Source organism: Podarcis melisellensis (genome assembly GCF_964234715.1).
Source record: "Podarcis melisellensis genome assembly, chromosome: 1".
Taxonomy (NCBI): domain Eukaryota; kingdom Metazoa; phylum Chordata; class Lepidosauria; order Squamata; family Lacertidae; genus Podarcis; species Podarcis melisellensis.
The window spans coordinates 131453974-131466502 of NC_138528.1; the positions used below are offsets into that span (position 1 = coordinate 131453974).

Genomic DNA, 12529 nt, shown 5'->3' on the forward strand with positions numbered 1-12529 from the left:
ATCAGCAATTACTGTCAGAAAGTTATCTCTGGTGTTTGGTTGAAATCTTCTTTCTTGTAACTTGAATCCACTTGTTTGAGTCCTTTCCTGCAGAGCAGGAGAAAACAAGCTTGCTCCATCTTCCATGTGACAGCCCTTGAGATATTTGGAAGATGACTTGTTTACTAGCTGGGGATAATGCTCCATGAATCTGCTGAAGTGAGATTTATGTTTATTCAGTAGAGTCTACATTAAATCTGGGTCTTGTAGGTGCCACAAAATATATGGTTGTTATTTTTTGGTATGTCTTCTTTTTGTATCACTCAGAGTTAACAGAAATGGAACAACAGACAGCTGTTTTTGCAAGTACATACAAATAGTGTGATGAAACATGTTTATGTAAATGTAAGTTCCACTGAAATTAATCTGGCTTCCAAATAAATGGGTTTAAAACTGGACTGAGAAACAATTAATGGATGCAGCCAAATGCATACAGCAATTGCCATAAATAGGCTTCTGGGCAAAGAAGTGTTGAGCTCAACTGTCAAGGGATATTGTGATTTCCGTGCATGTTGCCTTGAGGCTGAAAAAAGGCCAGAAGCATTCATTAGTCTTATAATCTATTGTACACTATATTATTTATGAAAGTTGGTTTCCAGCAGTCAAGTTTCCTGATCTTCTTTGTGGCTTCTCTTTCTAAAATGAATTGATTTATTTAACACCCCACTTGGGTCAACAGACTTTGTTCATGACCTGGCATGACTCTAGCATTCGGATCCTGGGCTGATTGTGCCAAACTATTTAGTGGTTCTGTGATAGAGGCAAATATTTTCTTAGAACAAGGTTAAACATTTTGTCTGTGATCAGAGATCTTTTTGGATTTCAGCTTCCCAACCTTTTATGGAGGCAAAACTAAGAAGTGTGTGTGTGTGGTGGGGGGGATATTTTGAAGTATTCAATGGCCTGAAATAAATGTCCAAGAAGCATATTCTAAAGATTTCAGCATACGAGGCACAAGCTGGACTCTATATCTGTCCATACTTCTAGTAATTTATTAGGAATTTTCGAATGCCGGACTCCTAGGGAGCAGTCATGAGGGAGCTCTTTTTATTCTGTTTTACAGAGGGGAAGCGGCCGAGGGGTCTTCCTTTCTCTTCTCTTGACATTCCCGGGCGGGGTTCGGTTCCTGAGCGGGGAGAGCGGGGCCACAGCTTTCCCCTGGGCGGAGGGAAGGCCCGCTGCCCCGAGGCGCGCCCTTTCTGAGGGGCTTCGTCAGGCGGGCGGCCTTTGGCGCCGGGCTCCTCCCTCCTCTCGCGCGCTCGGCCCCGCCCCCTGCGGAGAGCCGTCGGCCCGGCCCCGCCCCCGCCCGCCTCCCGTGCGCGCATGCGCGGGCTGCCTCAGCCGCCGCCGCCGCCTTCTCCTCACGCCGGAGGCGCCTGCGAGGAGCGGCGTCGAGAGGGAGGCAGGGAGGCAGCGCCATGGAGCTGGTCGGGGCGCAGCAGCAGCAGCAGCAGCCGCAGGCGGCGGGCCTGGCCGGGAGGAAGAGGCAGCCCAACCGCGAGAGGCCCGCCGCGGCCGAGGACGACGCCCTCAACCAGATCGCCCGCGAGGTGAGCGGCGGGGGGGGGGGCGGGGGGCGCGCCTCTTTCCGCTCTTCCTCCTCCTCCTCCTCCTCCCCGGGCGGGGGGGGCGGGGGCTGTCACCTCGGCCCCTCCCCCTTCACGTGGGAGCTGTCAGGTGCCGCCGCCCCCCCACTTCTCCCCTCCCTCCCGTCAACTTCCGGGAGGCCGTTGGGGGCGGGGCGGGGGGGGTCCAGCCCATTTGCGACCACGGCAGAAGAAGGGTTAATAAGCTCCTTCATATCCCCTTAATGTGCCCCCCCCTTAAAATGTTCAATAAACTTTGTAAACACAAAGTATTGCCTTCCAAGACAAAACCGTTTCTCTTAATGGCAGGCTTTGAATGAAAGGCAGCAGTCTCCCTTCTCTGGATCCAGGACTGGTGTACACACAAACATTTGCATATTTTGTTTTATTTCGAGTGCTGCGTTTGTCCTGCACCTTTTCCCTTTCACGCAGCTCAAGAGGTCACGCCTGGCTCTTCGCTCCCCTCTGCTCCAGCAATCCCCAACACAGCCCTGGGAGGCAGCTTGGGCCTGGGAGGCAGCGCCTTGCCCCACAGCCACCCAGGGGGCTCCAAGACCAAGGGGGGGATTTGAACCCTGGTCTTTCTCCTGCACTCCAGCCACTACGCCACACTGCCTCTCTGATTTGATTAGTAGAGTCACCAACCATTGTTCTTGTAGTTAGTTTATCTGTTTATTGCAATTAGATCTCACATTTTCTCCCAAAAGTTGAAGGAAGGCTTAACTTTTTATGTATTTGGGTTCTGTGTGTTGCTTCTTAGGTTCCATGGCCTCTGGACCCTGCATCTTATTTACCTTTCCCTCTCTGTACCTTTTGGTATTATAATATATGATCTGCCAACTGGTTATAAGGCTTCATAGTTCTCATAAAGGAAGGTGTAGCCCAGAAACACCACAGCAGACATGTTGGTCTTTAAAACATGTTTCATATACCTATAAATTCTTTCTCTCATGGGCTTATATTGGTTCCTCTAACTTAAGGTGCTAAAGATCAGGAAAGAGGTGAGAGCTTCTGAAGTATTGTTTTGCCTTTTACTTCTTTAACAGAAGTTTGATCTTTAGGAGGTGTTCTTGTTCTGCACTGTGAGCTTTTCTCACTCTTTTCTGTACTCTTCTGCAGCAACAGCTTTTTTTGTGAGTTAAGTAACCTCAGGAGGGAAGTGGAAGATGAGGAAGTTGATATCTGTACTGACTGGTGAGATGCTTGTCCTTTTTAAATTCAAAAAATCACAAGTACCAAGCCCTCCAGATGGTTTAGGTCAGGGGTTGGCAAAGTTTTTGTGGCTTGGGCCGGTTCACAGTCCTGAAGATGCTGCAGTGGGCCAGAGTGCGCGCACACGCGTGCATGCGCAAACGCTATTTCCGGCGTGGAGGAGGCGTGCACAGCTTTCCATTGGCTGCAGGAGCTTCCTGCAGCCAATGGGAAGCTGGCCAGTGTCATGGAAGGCGGTCCCCACTCTTCCCTGCGCCGGTTTGGCGCAGCGCACGGGAGCCGACCAAGTGGGCGTCAGGGGTCCATGGGCCGGTTAAATGACCCCCATGGGCCGCTTGTGACCCATGGGCCTTAGGTTGCTGATCCCTGGTGCTTTCCCTCCTCCCTTTGTACATACTGTTGCGGTGTGAAGGACAAAAGGAGAGAGAACTTCCTTTTCTGACATGTTCCCAAAGATGGTTAAACCCATATCCTTCTAACAGACTTCCCTAGCGTACTGACTGGCCAGCTTGATTTTTGTGTGTCTCCATCGTTTGAGCAACATTGTAACATTACAAAATGCATTGTTACAACATGTAACAATACAGGCAGGAAAGCGATCCTTTGTAACTCTTCTCTGTTGCGTGCCATTGCCTGTAACTTTTATGTTCTTGTGAAACTCTTTAGACTTGAATTTATGTTCAGACTGTAGTTTTAGGATATAGGAATTTTGTTAAGGAGGGGCAAACGATTTTCCAGTTACAATGGATTTTGTTAGTAAAATGTGTTGAGGGTATGTTAGTGAAAACTATGGAAACAAAGCAGTTTTTGTGTATCTAGATAGTTTATTCATTATTTAATCTGATTTGAATATTTGAGAGTTTAAAGGTAAGGCGTATGGCTAGGTTACAGATTTAACCTGTGTATGCTCCTATTTTTATATTGTTGAATTGTGTGCTTCAGTTTGCCTGCAAATCTGGATCAAACATTGATTTTGCATATTGGTTTGTAGAAAATCTATACTTCATTCAATGCATAGCTTTCTAGATTTGGACAAAATAGCAGTCTATTGTTTGATAGAAGGCACAAATGAAAGCTCCATATATGTGGAGAAAAAGGGAGTATAAAGGCTGCTTGTATGATACTGAGCAGGTTTGGATAATGTACAAATGCTCCATAAAGGTGAAAATATGTGCTTTAAAACCCTGGCATGTCATGTAACAGGTGATTGATTCAGGGCACACAGTTAGATCTCTCCCCACCACCACTTGTGGCTGTACTCCCTTGAGAGAGTTTCCAGTTTCCGTCTATCTTGAGCAAGTGTAATAGTAGCTGTAGCAAAGCAGGGATGAGCTGAATGCATTGTTCCCGTTGCTGTCTGTCGGAAAGTGAAAGTTCAGATAGTACTAACGCAGTGTAACATGTAGACATGATCTCAAATAATTAAAATTTCTCCCCATTCAAAATGACCAAAATATTTATAACTCATCTTTTAACAAATAGTATCCAGAACAGCTAACAAAAAAGCTCAAAACAAAAAAAATGCAGTAGTACAGTACTTTTACTAAAATACAAAATAAAACAACAATGAAATAGTAATCTAAATGATTTTCTATATTCCCTCCCTCTTGAAATGCTCATCCAAAAAAGCCTGATTTAACTTGCTACTGAAAGGAACTACCGTATTTTTCGCTCTATAACACGCACCCGACCATAACACGCACGTAATTTTTAGAGGAGGAAAATCTGTAGGCATGCCACCCGTAGGCATTCCCCCCATAACACGCACAGACATTTCACCTTACTTTCTAGGAGGAAAAAAGTGAGTGTTATGGTGCAAAAAATATGGTATTTCCTAGTAAGCATACCATATGAATCTTATCCTGAAAAACTTAAGTTAGGAACATAGGATGCTGCTTTATGCTGAGTTAGACAACTGTCCCATCTGGCTCAGTATTGCCTACACAAACTGGCAGTGGCTTCCCAGGGTTTCTGGCAGGGTTCTATCCCAGCCTTTCCCAAAGGTGCCATGAGTTGAATCTGACCTTGTGCATGCAGAGCAGCTGTTCTACCACTGAGCGATGGCCCTTCCTCAAACTCGTAAGCTGTCTGTACAGTTCTGATAATGCCAAATCTTCCCCAACTTTGTGCACATGAGATGTTTTAGAATACACCTCCCATCAGCCTCAGCTAGCATGGCCATTGGTTAAGGATGATGGGAATTGTAGCTGTGGGGGCTTAGTGCTATGTGAAATGGCCTTGCATTTGTGCATTGCCCCTGCTCTCATCTCTCCTCTGGCACAGCTGTGAGAAGGAAAGTGGGAACATGCATTTTCAAGTACCTATAGAGTTTGTTAAATCAAAACTGGAAAGAAATGAAGTTAGTTTTAACAACTGTTTGTCTGAACAAGCAGAGTTCAAACCGTGTTCTATGATCCTGGCTTGTTAGGATAAACTATAATTAAAACTAATCAAATTGATTAAAAGTTAAAACAATGCTCTGCAGCTGGTTGGAAACAGAAGCAGATGCTTTCTTTACTCTTCTTTGCGGCTGGAGGAAGGGGGCAGGATTGTGGCTTGGTGCTGCATCTGAACCAGGCCACAGCTGAGCTGTATAGCAGCTTATGTATGTTAAGCCAGTTTGTATAGACTGCAGACAAACGACTGCATTCGGATATAAAGCTAAACCATGGTATGTTTAGATCAACTCTTGTTTTGTTCATGTGCATGAGCTGAATTATGGTTTGTTTGGTCAACAAACCATAATCTAAAACCATTGTTTGAACTTGGCTTGTGAATCTGCATGAGCTGTAGTTTATTTTTTATGGTTTGGCATCCTGACTTAATCTAGTGTGCTCCGTTGCTCAATTCTTACTTCCTGCCTGACTGCAGAGACATGAGGGGAAATTACCTCAAAAGCAAAACAGCTCACATGGCAAGGACTAGTCATGCTTTCACAGACCTCAAGCCTGCCTCACTTTGCCTTGCAAAAAACTCCTATCCCCACTCACCTCCTCAGTGAGAAGGTTTCCTTACCCATTTTGGCTGGCATTTAGGAAAAGATTAAAGGGAGTGTCTGCCCTCTTACCCATATCTCACAATGGGTATATGTTAAATAACTACTTGCTCAGTCCTCACTGGGCTGTTTTTGGTGAATTTTTCTTTTACTTCTTCAGGGTTTTTGTGTGTGTTTCTTTGTATTTCTAAAAATCTTGAGGTTTTTCCAAGCCTTCTTTCTGGATCTCTAAGGATAGGCAGCCATTAAATCAATCAGTTCACGTTAGGATATGTGATGCCAACAGATGCAGTTGCACAGTATGATCCAAAAATGTCTCCCAAACACAGCCCCTCTAGCCTGTGTCTATATCCTAAATATGCAAGTTATTGCTTAACACCTATTCTTCTGGTTGGCCAGGACTGACAATTTAGTAGTGTACAGGGTGCCCCAAAAGTAGGTATACAATACATACATACCTATTCTTATTTACTGATATTGTGACTTCCTAATGAAACACAGAATGTCATGAGCCTATCAATAGTATTTTCTTTGCTTTATAGAAATGCTTGATACCCCACTGCTCATACTTAAAGGCCAGAGTAGAAGCATAAGAAACCAAGGTTTTGTATGAATATGAAGAATAATTTCTAATAGACCTTGGTTAACCAAGATCTTTAGTACATACATAATATACAGGGCCATAAGTATGATTACTGGATTACATCTTGATCCAGTGTCCTATTTTTAATCTAATTTACTATTGTGCGATGTTTGTAGCAGTACATACTTTACCTTTATACTGAAATGTGCAATTGACTGTTTTCTTTAGCTAAAGTGATATGGCTCATGGGGTTGCAGAAAGGCCCTCCCCCTTTCTAGGTTTGTCTCCAGAACTAACTTATTTGTAACATCTGAAGTGTTTATGTGAACAATTTCCCATTCTTCCAGTTGTTTATATACCACTTTTTAAATGCTTGATGGAGGCCAATAAATTTCAGGTAGTTTATTTGTTTTTGAGCTTGGTATGTCTTGCCTCTACAGGATGTGAGAGCAGTTTTAAAAAGGAAATCGGTGTGAACAAATAAAAGGAAACTGTACAAATTACTCATGTTGCATAAAGTCAAGTTCCTACACAATACTAAGAAATTGCACTTAGTGCGGGAATTATACTTTTAAAAAAATACATTTTTATTAAAGATTTACTGGTTTACAAAAGTATACGCAATGTTTCTTTTTTTAAGTTACATTTTCTACAGATCAGTTCCATTTGTTGAGACATTAGTATTACATTAGGAAGAAAAGGGGGAAAGAGGTGGAGGGGGGAATGGTGAATGGGGTGGGGGGGGCAATGCTTCTATGTGTGGGGTTTTGTGTCAGCATCACTTGTGTGGGTTTTCTTTACTATTCGCTCGTATTCCTTTAGTGGTGAGAGAAGTTGGGGTTGGCCCAGGGTGTGGTTGGTTGTCTTTGATTGGCTGTAGTGAAACTTGTTTTCATGTGTGAGTGGGGTGTGTGTGCTTGGATCAAGTTAGCCAGATTGATTCAAATGCTATTGTTAATCAGGCTGCTGATAACAGGAAAAAAATACTTCTCAACCTTTTGGCTAAGACCAAGTGTGGAAAAGAAGTATTAAAAAAACTACCAGCTGTTGTTTGGAACTAACAGGCAGTGAGTGTGTGATTGACTTGTGGGCAATAGTAATAAATAAGCTTCTTTTTCTTTTGGGCAGGGCTATTGTCTCTTCCTCCAAGGCTTTTATTAGTAATATATACAGTTATGCATTTATATTGTTGCCTAATCTCTTCATCCCCACCCTTGCCACAATATCATGCGCCATCACGGATATGTTACACTTTTTGAGGCTTGGTTCATTCTCTTACTATGCACAAAACACATCTGTTCTGCATGGAAGTGTGGGTGCAGTGCAGTTAAGTAATATCATTTTCAGCATTCTCTTCTTTGCTTACTTAAGACCACATTCTGCCTATTGAATGGATACAATAAGCCGTAGGTGCTGGAGAAGTGAAAGTTGTTGACTTTGTCTTCAAATATCGTTTACTCCTGGGATGCTGGTAATGATGGTGGTGCTGTTGTTGCTGTTTATAAAATACTCTTCCTCCTGAAGAAGCTCAGGGCAGCAAACACAGCTTGCTCGGTCCCAGCTCCTGCCAACAGAATATTAAAAACACGATAAAACATGAAACATTCCCTAAATAGGGTTGCTTTCAGATGTCTTCTAAAAGTCAGATAGTTGCTTATTTCCTTGACATTTGATGGGAGGGCATTCCACAGGGCGGGAGCCCTACCGAGAAGGCCCTCTGCCTGGTTCCCTGTAACCTCATTTCTTGCAGTGAGGGAACTACCAGAAGACCCTCGGAGCTGGACCTCAGTGTCTGGGCTCAACGATGGGGCTGGAGATGTTCCTTCAAGTATACTGGGCCAAGGCCATTTAGGGCTTTAAAGGTCAGACCAACACTTTGAATTATGCTTGGAAACATACTGGGAGCCAATGTAGGTCTTTCAGGGCCGGTGTTATATGGTCTTAGCGGCCACTCCCAGTCACCAGTCTAGCTGTTGCATTCTGGATTAGTTGTAGTTTCCTGGTCACCTTCAAAGGTAGCCCCACATAGAGCGTATTGCAGTAGTTCAAGTGGGAGATAACTAGAGCATGCACCACTCTGGCATGACAGTCTGCGGGCAGGGAGGGTCTCAGCCTGCGTACCAGATGGAGCTGGTCAACAGCTGCCCTGAACACAGAATTGACCTGTGCCTCCATGGACAGCTGTGAGTCCAAAATGACTCCCAGGCTATGCACCTGGTCCTTCAGAGGCACAGTTACCCCATTCAGGACCAGGGAGTCCTCCACACCTACCTGTCCCATCCCCCCAAAACAGTACTTCTGTCTTGTCAGGATTCAACATCAGTCTGTTAGCCACCATCCAATCTGTTAGCTGCGATATGTAGACTTGACCTTACTGTTTCAATATTCTGTACTTAAAAGCTTGGGCTTTGCATCCTTCTGCAGTAAGGATTATGAGTCTCTTGTTCAACCACTCTCTGCCAGAGTGTGCCACTCTGAAAATGTATTCTTAGCTACTGTCCTCAGGTCCTGTCTGAACATCTTTGTTATACACAATTAACCTTGTCTTTCATGCTCTCTATGCTTTATGCAGACATCTGGCCATGTCTGGGGGGCATGCAACAGCTCTTTTTTGATATGACTTGTATGATCTCCAATGTTATACTAAAGTGGCAGTTTTTTGTATTATACTTGGCTAATTAAAGCTGTGCTATACCCCAAGCGGCATGCAACAAATACATTACATTATAGGTGAATGCCATGTTTAGCAAGATTAGTTTTGGAGTGTAAGATGATACATTCAACACCTGTCCAGAGGTTCAGTTTCAACAGGAACTGTTTTTGCTCCACAAATTTCATCTGTTTCGTAATGTGAATTGTCTAACTTAAACTTTTTGCCCTCAATTCCACAAAGCTATTCCTAGAGTGTCAGAAAGAAAGAAAGAAAGAAAGAAAGAAAGAAAGAAAGAGTGCTTGTCTCTGCCAGAGGTAGAGCAGCAGTCTGACAAGCACAGTATATAATCTGTGCTAGATGGACATGGTAACAGAACCTTAAAATAGCTCTCTGAAATAGCAGCTGCTGTCTGTTTTCTCTTAAAGTCTTAAACTTCTTTTATGAGAATGGTGGCTACCGGCAACAGGACATTAAAGAGAATTTACCTAAAAGATAATGCTTAAGTCTTCAGTCCTTTTTATCACAAATGCTAAAAACTGGGTCAGAGAGAGAATGAATACCGTTGGCATTCTAACTTGGGCCATTCATAGTTGTTGCTTCATGTGAAACCGAAATGGACTAAAGAAGTCCCTCTGGCATGAATATCTGGCTTTGGTAATGGCATAATCGGACATAGACAGCTACACACGGATTTGTTTCTGGGCCACTTGATTATTATGCTTTCATTCATTCATTAATTTTCCTAAAACATATTGTGTGTGCAAAAGTAACCCTAATTCGGATACATTTCCCACTCAAATGTTCTCGCTTAGGATGCTGATTGAGATATTTTGACAGGCTAGCTCTCAATAACCTTTCTTGCTTCTCCTACTGAAATTCCGGCAACAGTTTCAATAAAGATACTGCTGCTGTACACTATAGCTATTGGGATGTAAACCAGAAAAGGATGTATTGGGTTTCTTCCTCTTGCTAAAGAGGAATTTAAGGGCTTTGTATACATATAAGGATAATTTTATTTTAAAACTTTTCTATTTTAAGTTCCCCACCATTTGAAGAGGACTTTCAAACATTGGGGGGAATAATAATAATAATAATAATAATTTTATTATTTATACCCCTCCCATCTCGCTGGGTTTCCCCAGCCACTGTGGGCAGCTCCCAACCAAATATTAAAAACACAATACAGCATTAAACAGACTTCAGCACAGCTAGAAATATCAGACTCTGAAATTCCTGGGTACTTTAAAAATGTAGTTTCCTTATGATACCCTGACATAATGTTTGGAGTTCCAAATTAATTTTTGCATTCTTAGTATTTCATGTGCTTTACTGATAATCCAATGTTTGTGTGCATTGGGCCATAGTATAGCCTTTGGACCTTGTTGAGGTGAGACATTCATTCCCAGAAATACTGAACAAGTTACCAGAAGCTATTAGAAGTTACTGGAAGTGACCAGAAGCTGCTGAAATACTGGTTTGTTTACTGCAGATACAAGGTCAACACTAGGGCTGGGCGATATCTGGCTTTCAACATCATGATATATCAGCAGCTAAACATTGCAATATACCGATATATCGCAGTGTCTGAAAAACTGAACTATATATGGTGTGCATGAAGATTCTGCGTGCGGGCGGTAAAAGGAGCAGCCATGTGCACCTGGGAGAAGGAGCAGGCAGTCCTGGATGGGTGGGGGGTGGAGGCAGGGGCTTTGCATCCCCAATTACTGCCCAGGGTGGGGCAGGTGCATGCCAGGCAACTGCAGCACCTCAGAGGGGTAGCGCCACCACCTCTCTGAAGGGGCGATCCAGCAGGGGGGTGGTGCTCAGTGTGTCTTTGCATGCAGGGAAGTGCGCTCGCAAGTTCTTCTGCCGCTTGCCCTCGCCCCACCCCCCAAAAAGGTGGGGGTTGCCAAGATAGAGACGCTGTCCTGACATCTTCTCACAGTCACACAGAGGCTCCAGTCACGCGGGACTCGCCTGTTCGCTGCTCACCTGCCTGCCCGTTAAGTGCCAGGCACTTCCAGTGCCGCCACCAGCCATGGATGTGAGGAGAGTGGCCAGCATCTCTGCCCAGCTGGAGGAAGCCATGGGCACGAGGGCTGCCAGCGCAGCCTGGGGGCTTTCCAGTCCGGTTTGGAGGCAGGTGAGGGTGGGGCACAGAGAGTGCTGTTCAACCTCTGCACTCAACCAGCCCTTGCCGCAGGAGCCAGGCAGGGATCTCTGCAGGGGAGGGGGGGCTGGTTCACCCCCCCCATTGTGCGCCATGGGCAACAGCCCCCCTGGGCATACAGGAGAAGGAGCAAGCAGTCTTGGATGTTTCTTGGGCTGAGATAAATCGCAGCGAAGTAGCCAGAGCAGGGAGAGGAACTGCGCACAGGGACTGGACTTCTCAAATTGCTGGCAGTTATACTGCCCCCTGGTGTTTTGAACGATATATTGCAAGGTCAAATTTAATGAACCCATTATCGTGATGTAGACTTCATGCTGGGAATGAATGATATAGCGATAAATCACACAGGCCTAGTCAACACTGTGAGAACTGTTCCCACACATGCACAGCTTCTAGACTGGACTGAGAGATTGTTTAGTCTGAACTCAACTCTTGAACTGTAAGGATGGGATCAGAAGAGGGGAGGCCTTGCAGCTATCTAGGGCAAGGCCTGCAACCTTTTAAGTGTACACCAGTCAGGGCACTGATAGAAGCTTGTTTTCCTGTATAGTTCTGTAACAGTTATGCTTAAACCAACAGTAAATGAATTTCTGTATGTATTGGATTGTTTCCTGTGATTTATTACTCCGTGCCTGACTTGGAACTCCTACACATTGAAGACTGTGTGGGTTTACTCTGCTAATTAGGTGTCTGGTAGCTGGAAATGTGCTGGACCCAAAGAAAGGAGTTTTTGGTTGAAAAAAACTCTTAACAGGTGGTTTGGCTGCAAGCACAAACCCCAACAAGCCTGGAGGGGATGTACAGCTGTATCTTCCAGTAACTTACAAAACAGGCAAACAGTTTTTTGAGTGTATGGTTAGATTTAAATGATTTTATCTTAAGTGTATCTTTTTAACCCTACTACATACCACTTAGAGTCTATGACATCAAGTGGGGCTGGATGATACTTCTATTTATTGTCCCAATAAATAAACTGGTATAGCGTTCACATCACGCTACCGGTTTCAGACTTTCTGAGCTGCTGATAGAGTGCAGCTCCCAAGCCATCACAATGTGTTGGCAACTCAAATTGCCTTTGCCCAAGTCGGTGGGCTGCACCTTTCCTCTTGGGACGGTTGGTCGCTCCAGGAGGTAAGATGGAGCTGGCCTGTTCAGGCAAAGGCAGACAGATGCCCAGAGCTTGAGAACATGCTTCTCACACTCCATGTGCTTGGCTGCCACCAGCCTACCTTCACCGGGGGGGGGGGCTGCGTCTTTCCTCCCAGAGTGACCAAGCACCCCAAGAGCAAAG

General features: G+C 44.6%; 1 protein-coding gene and 1 long non-coding RNA gene across 19 annotated transcripts in view; both read left to right on the forward strand.

The window, feature by feature from the left end:
- Positions 1-1366: 1366 nt before the first annotated feature.
- LRRFIP1 (LRR binding FLII interacting protein 1) overlaps positions 1367-12529 on the forward strand; it is a 105630-nt gene continuing 94467 nt past the window's right edge. For 9 of the 18 annotated variants that reach the window (XM_081906795.1, XM_081906793.1, XM_081906794.1 and 6 more), the window contains exon 1: positions 1368-1589. In XM_081906795.1, coding sequence (XP_081762921.1) covers positions 1458-1589 — 132 coding nt within the window. In that variant the 5' untranslated portion in view covers positions 1368-1457. Of the gene's footprint in view, positions 1590-12529 lie in introns of all 18 variants that reach the window. The other 9 variants (XM_081906799.1, XM_081906787.1, XM_081906789.1 and 6 more) reach the window with 3 other exon arrangements.
- LOC309374246 lies at positions 1827-3960 on the forward strand. The gene is made up of 2 exons (XR_014170447.1): positions 1827-3058; positions 3117-3960. It is a non-coding gene; the product is annotated as an uncharacterized lncRNA (long non-coding RNA).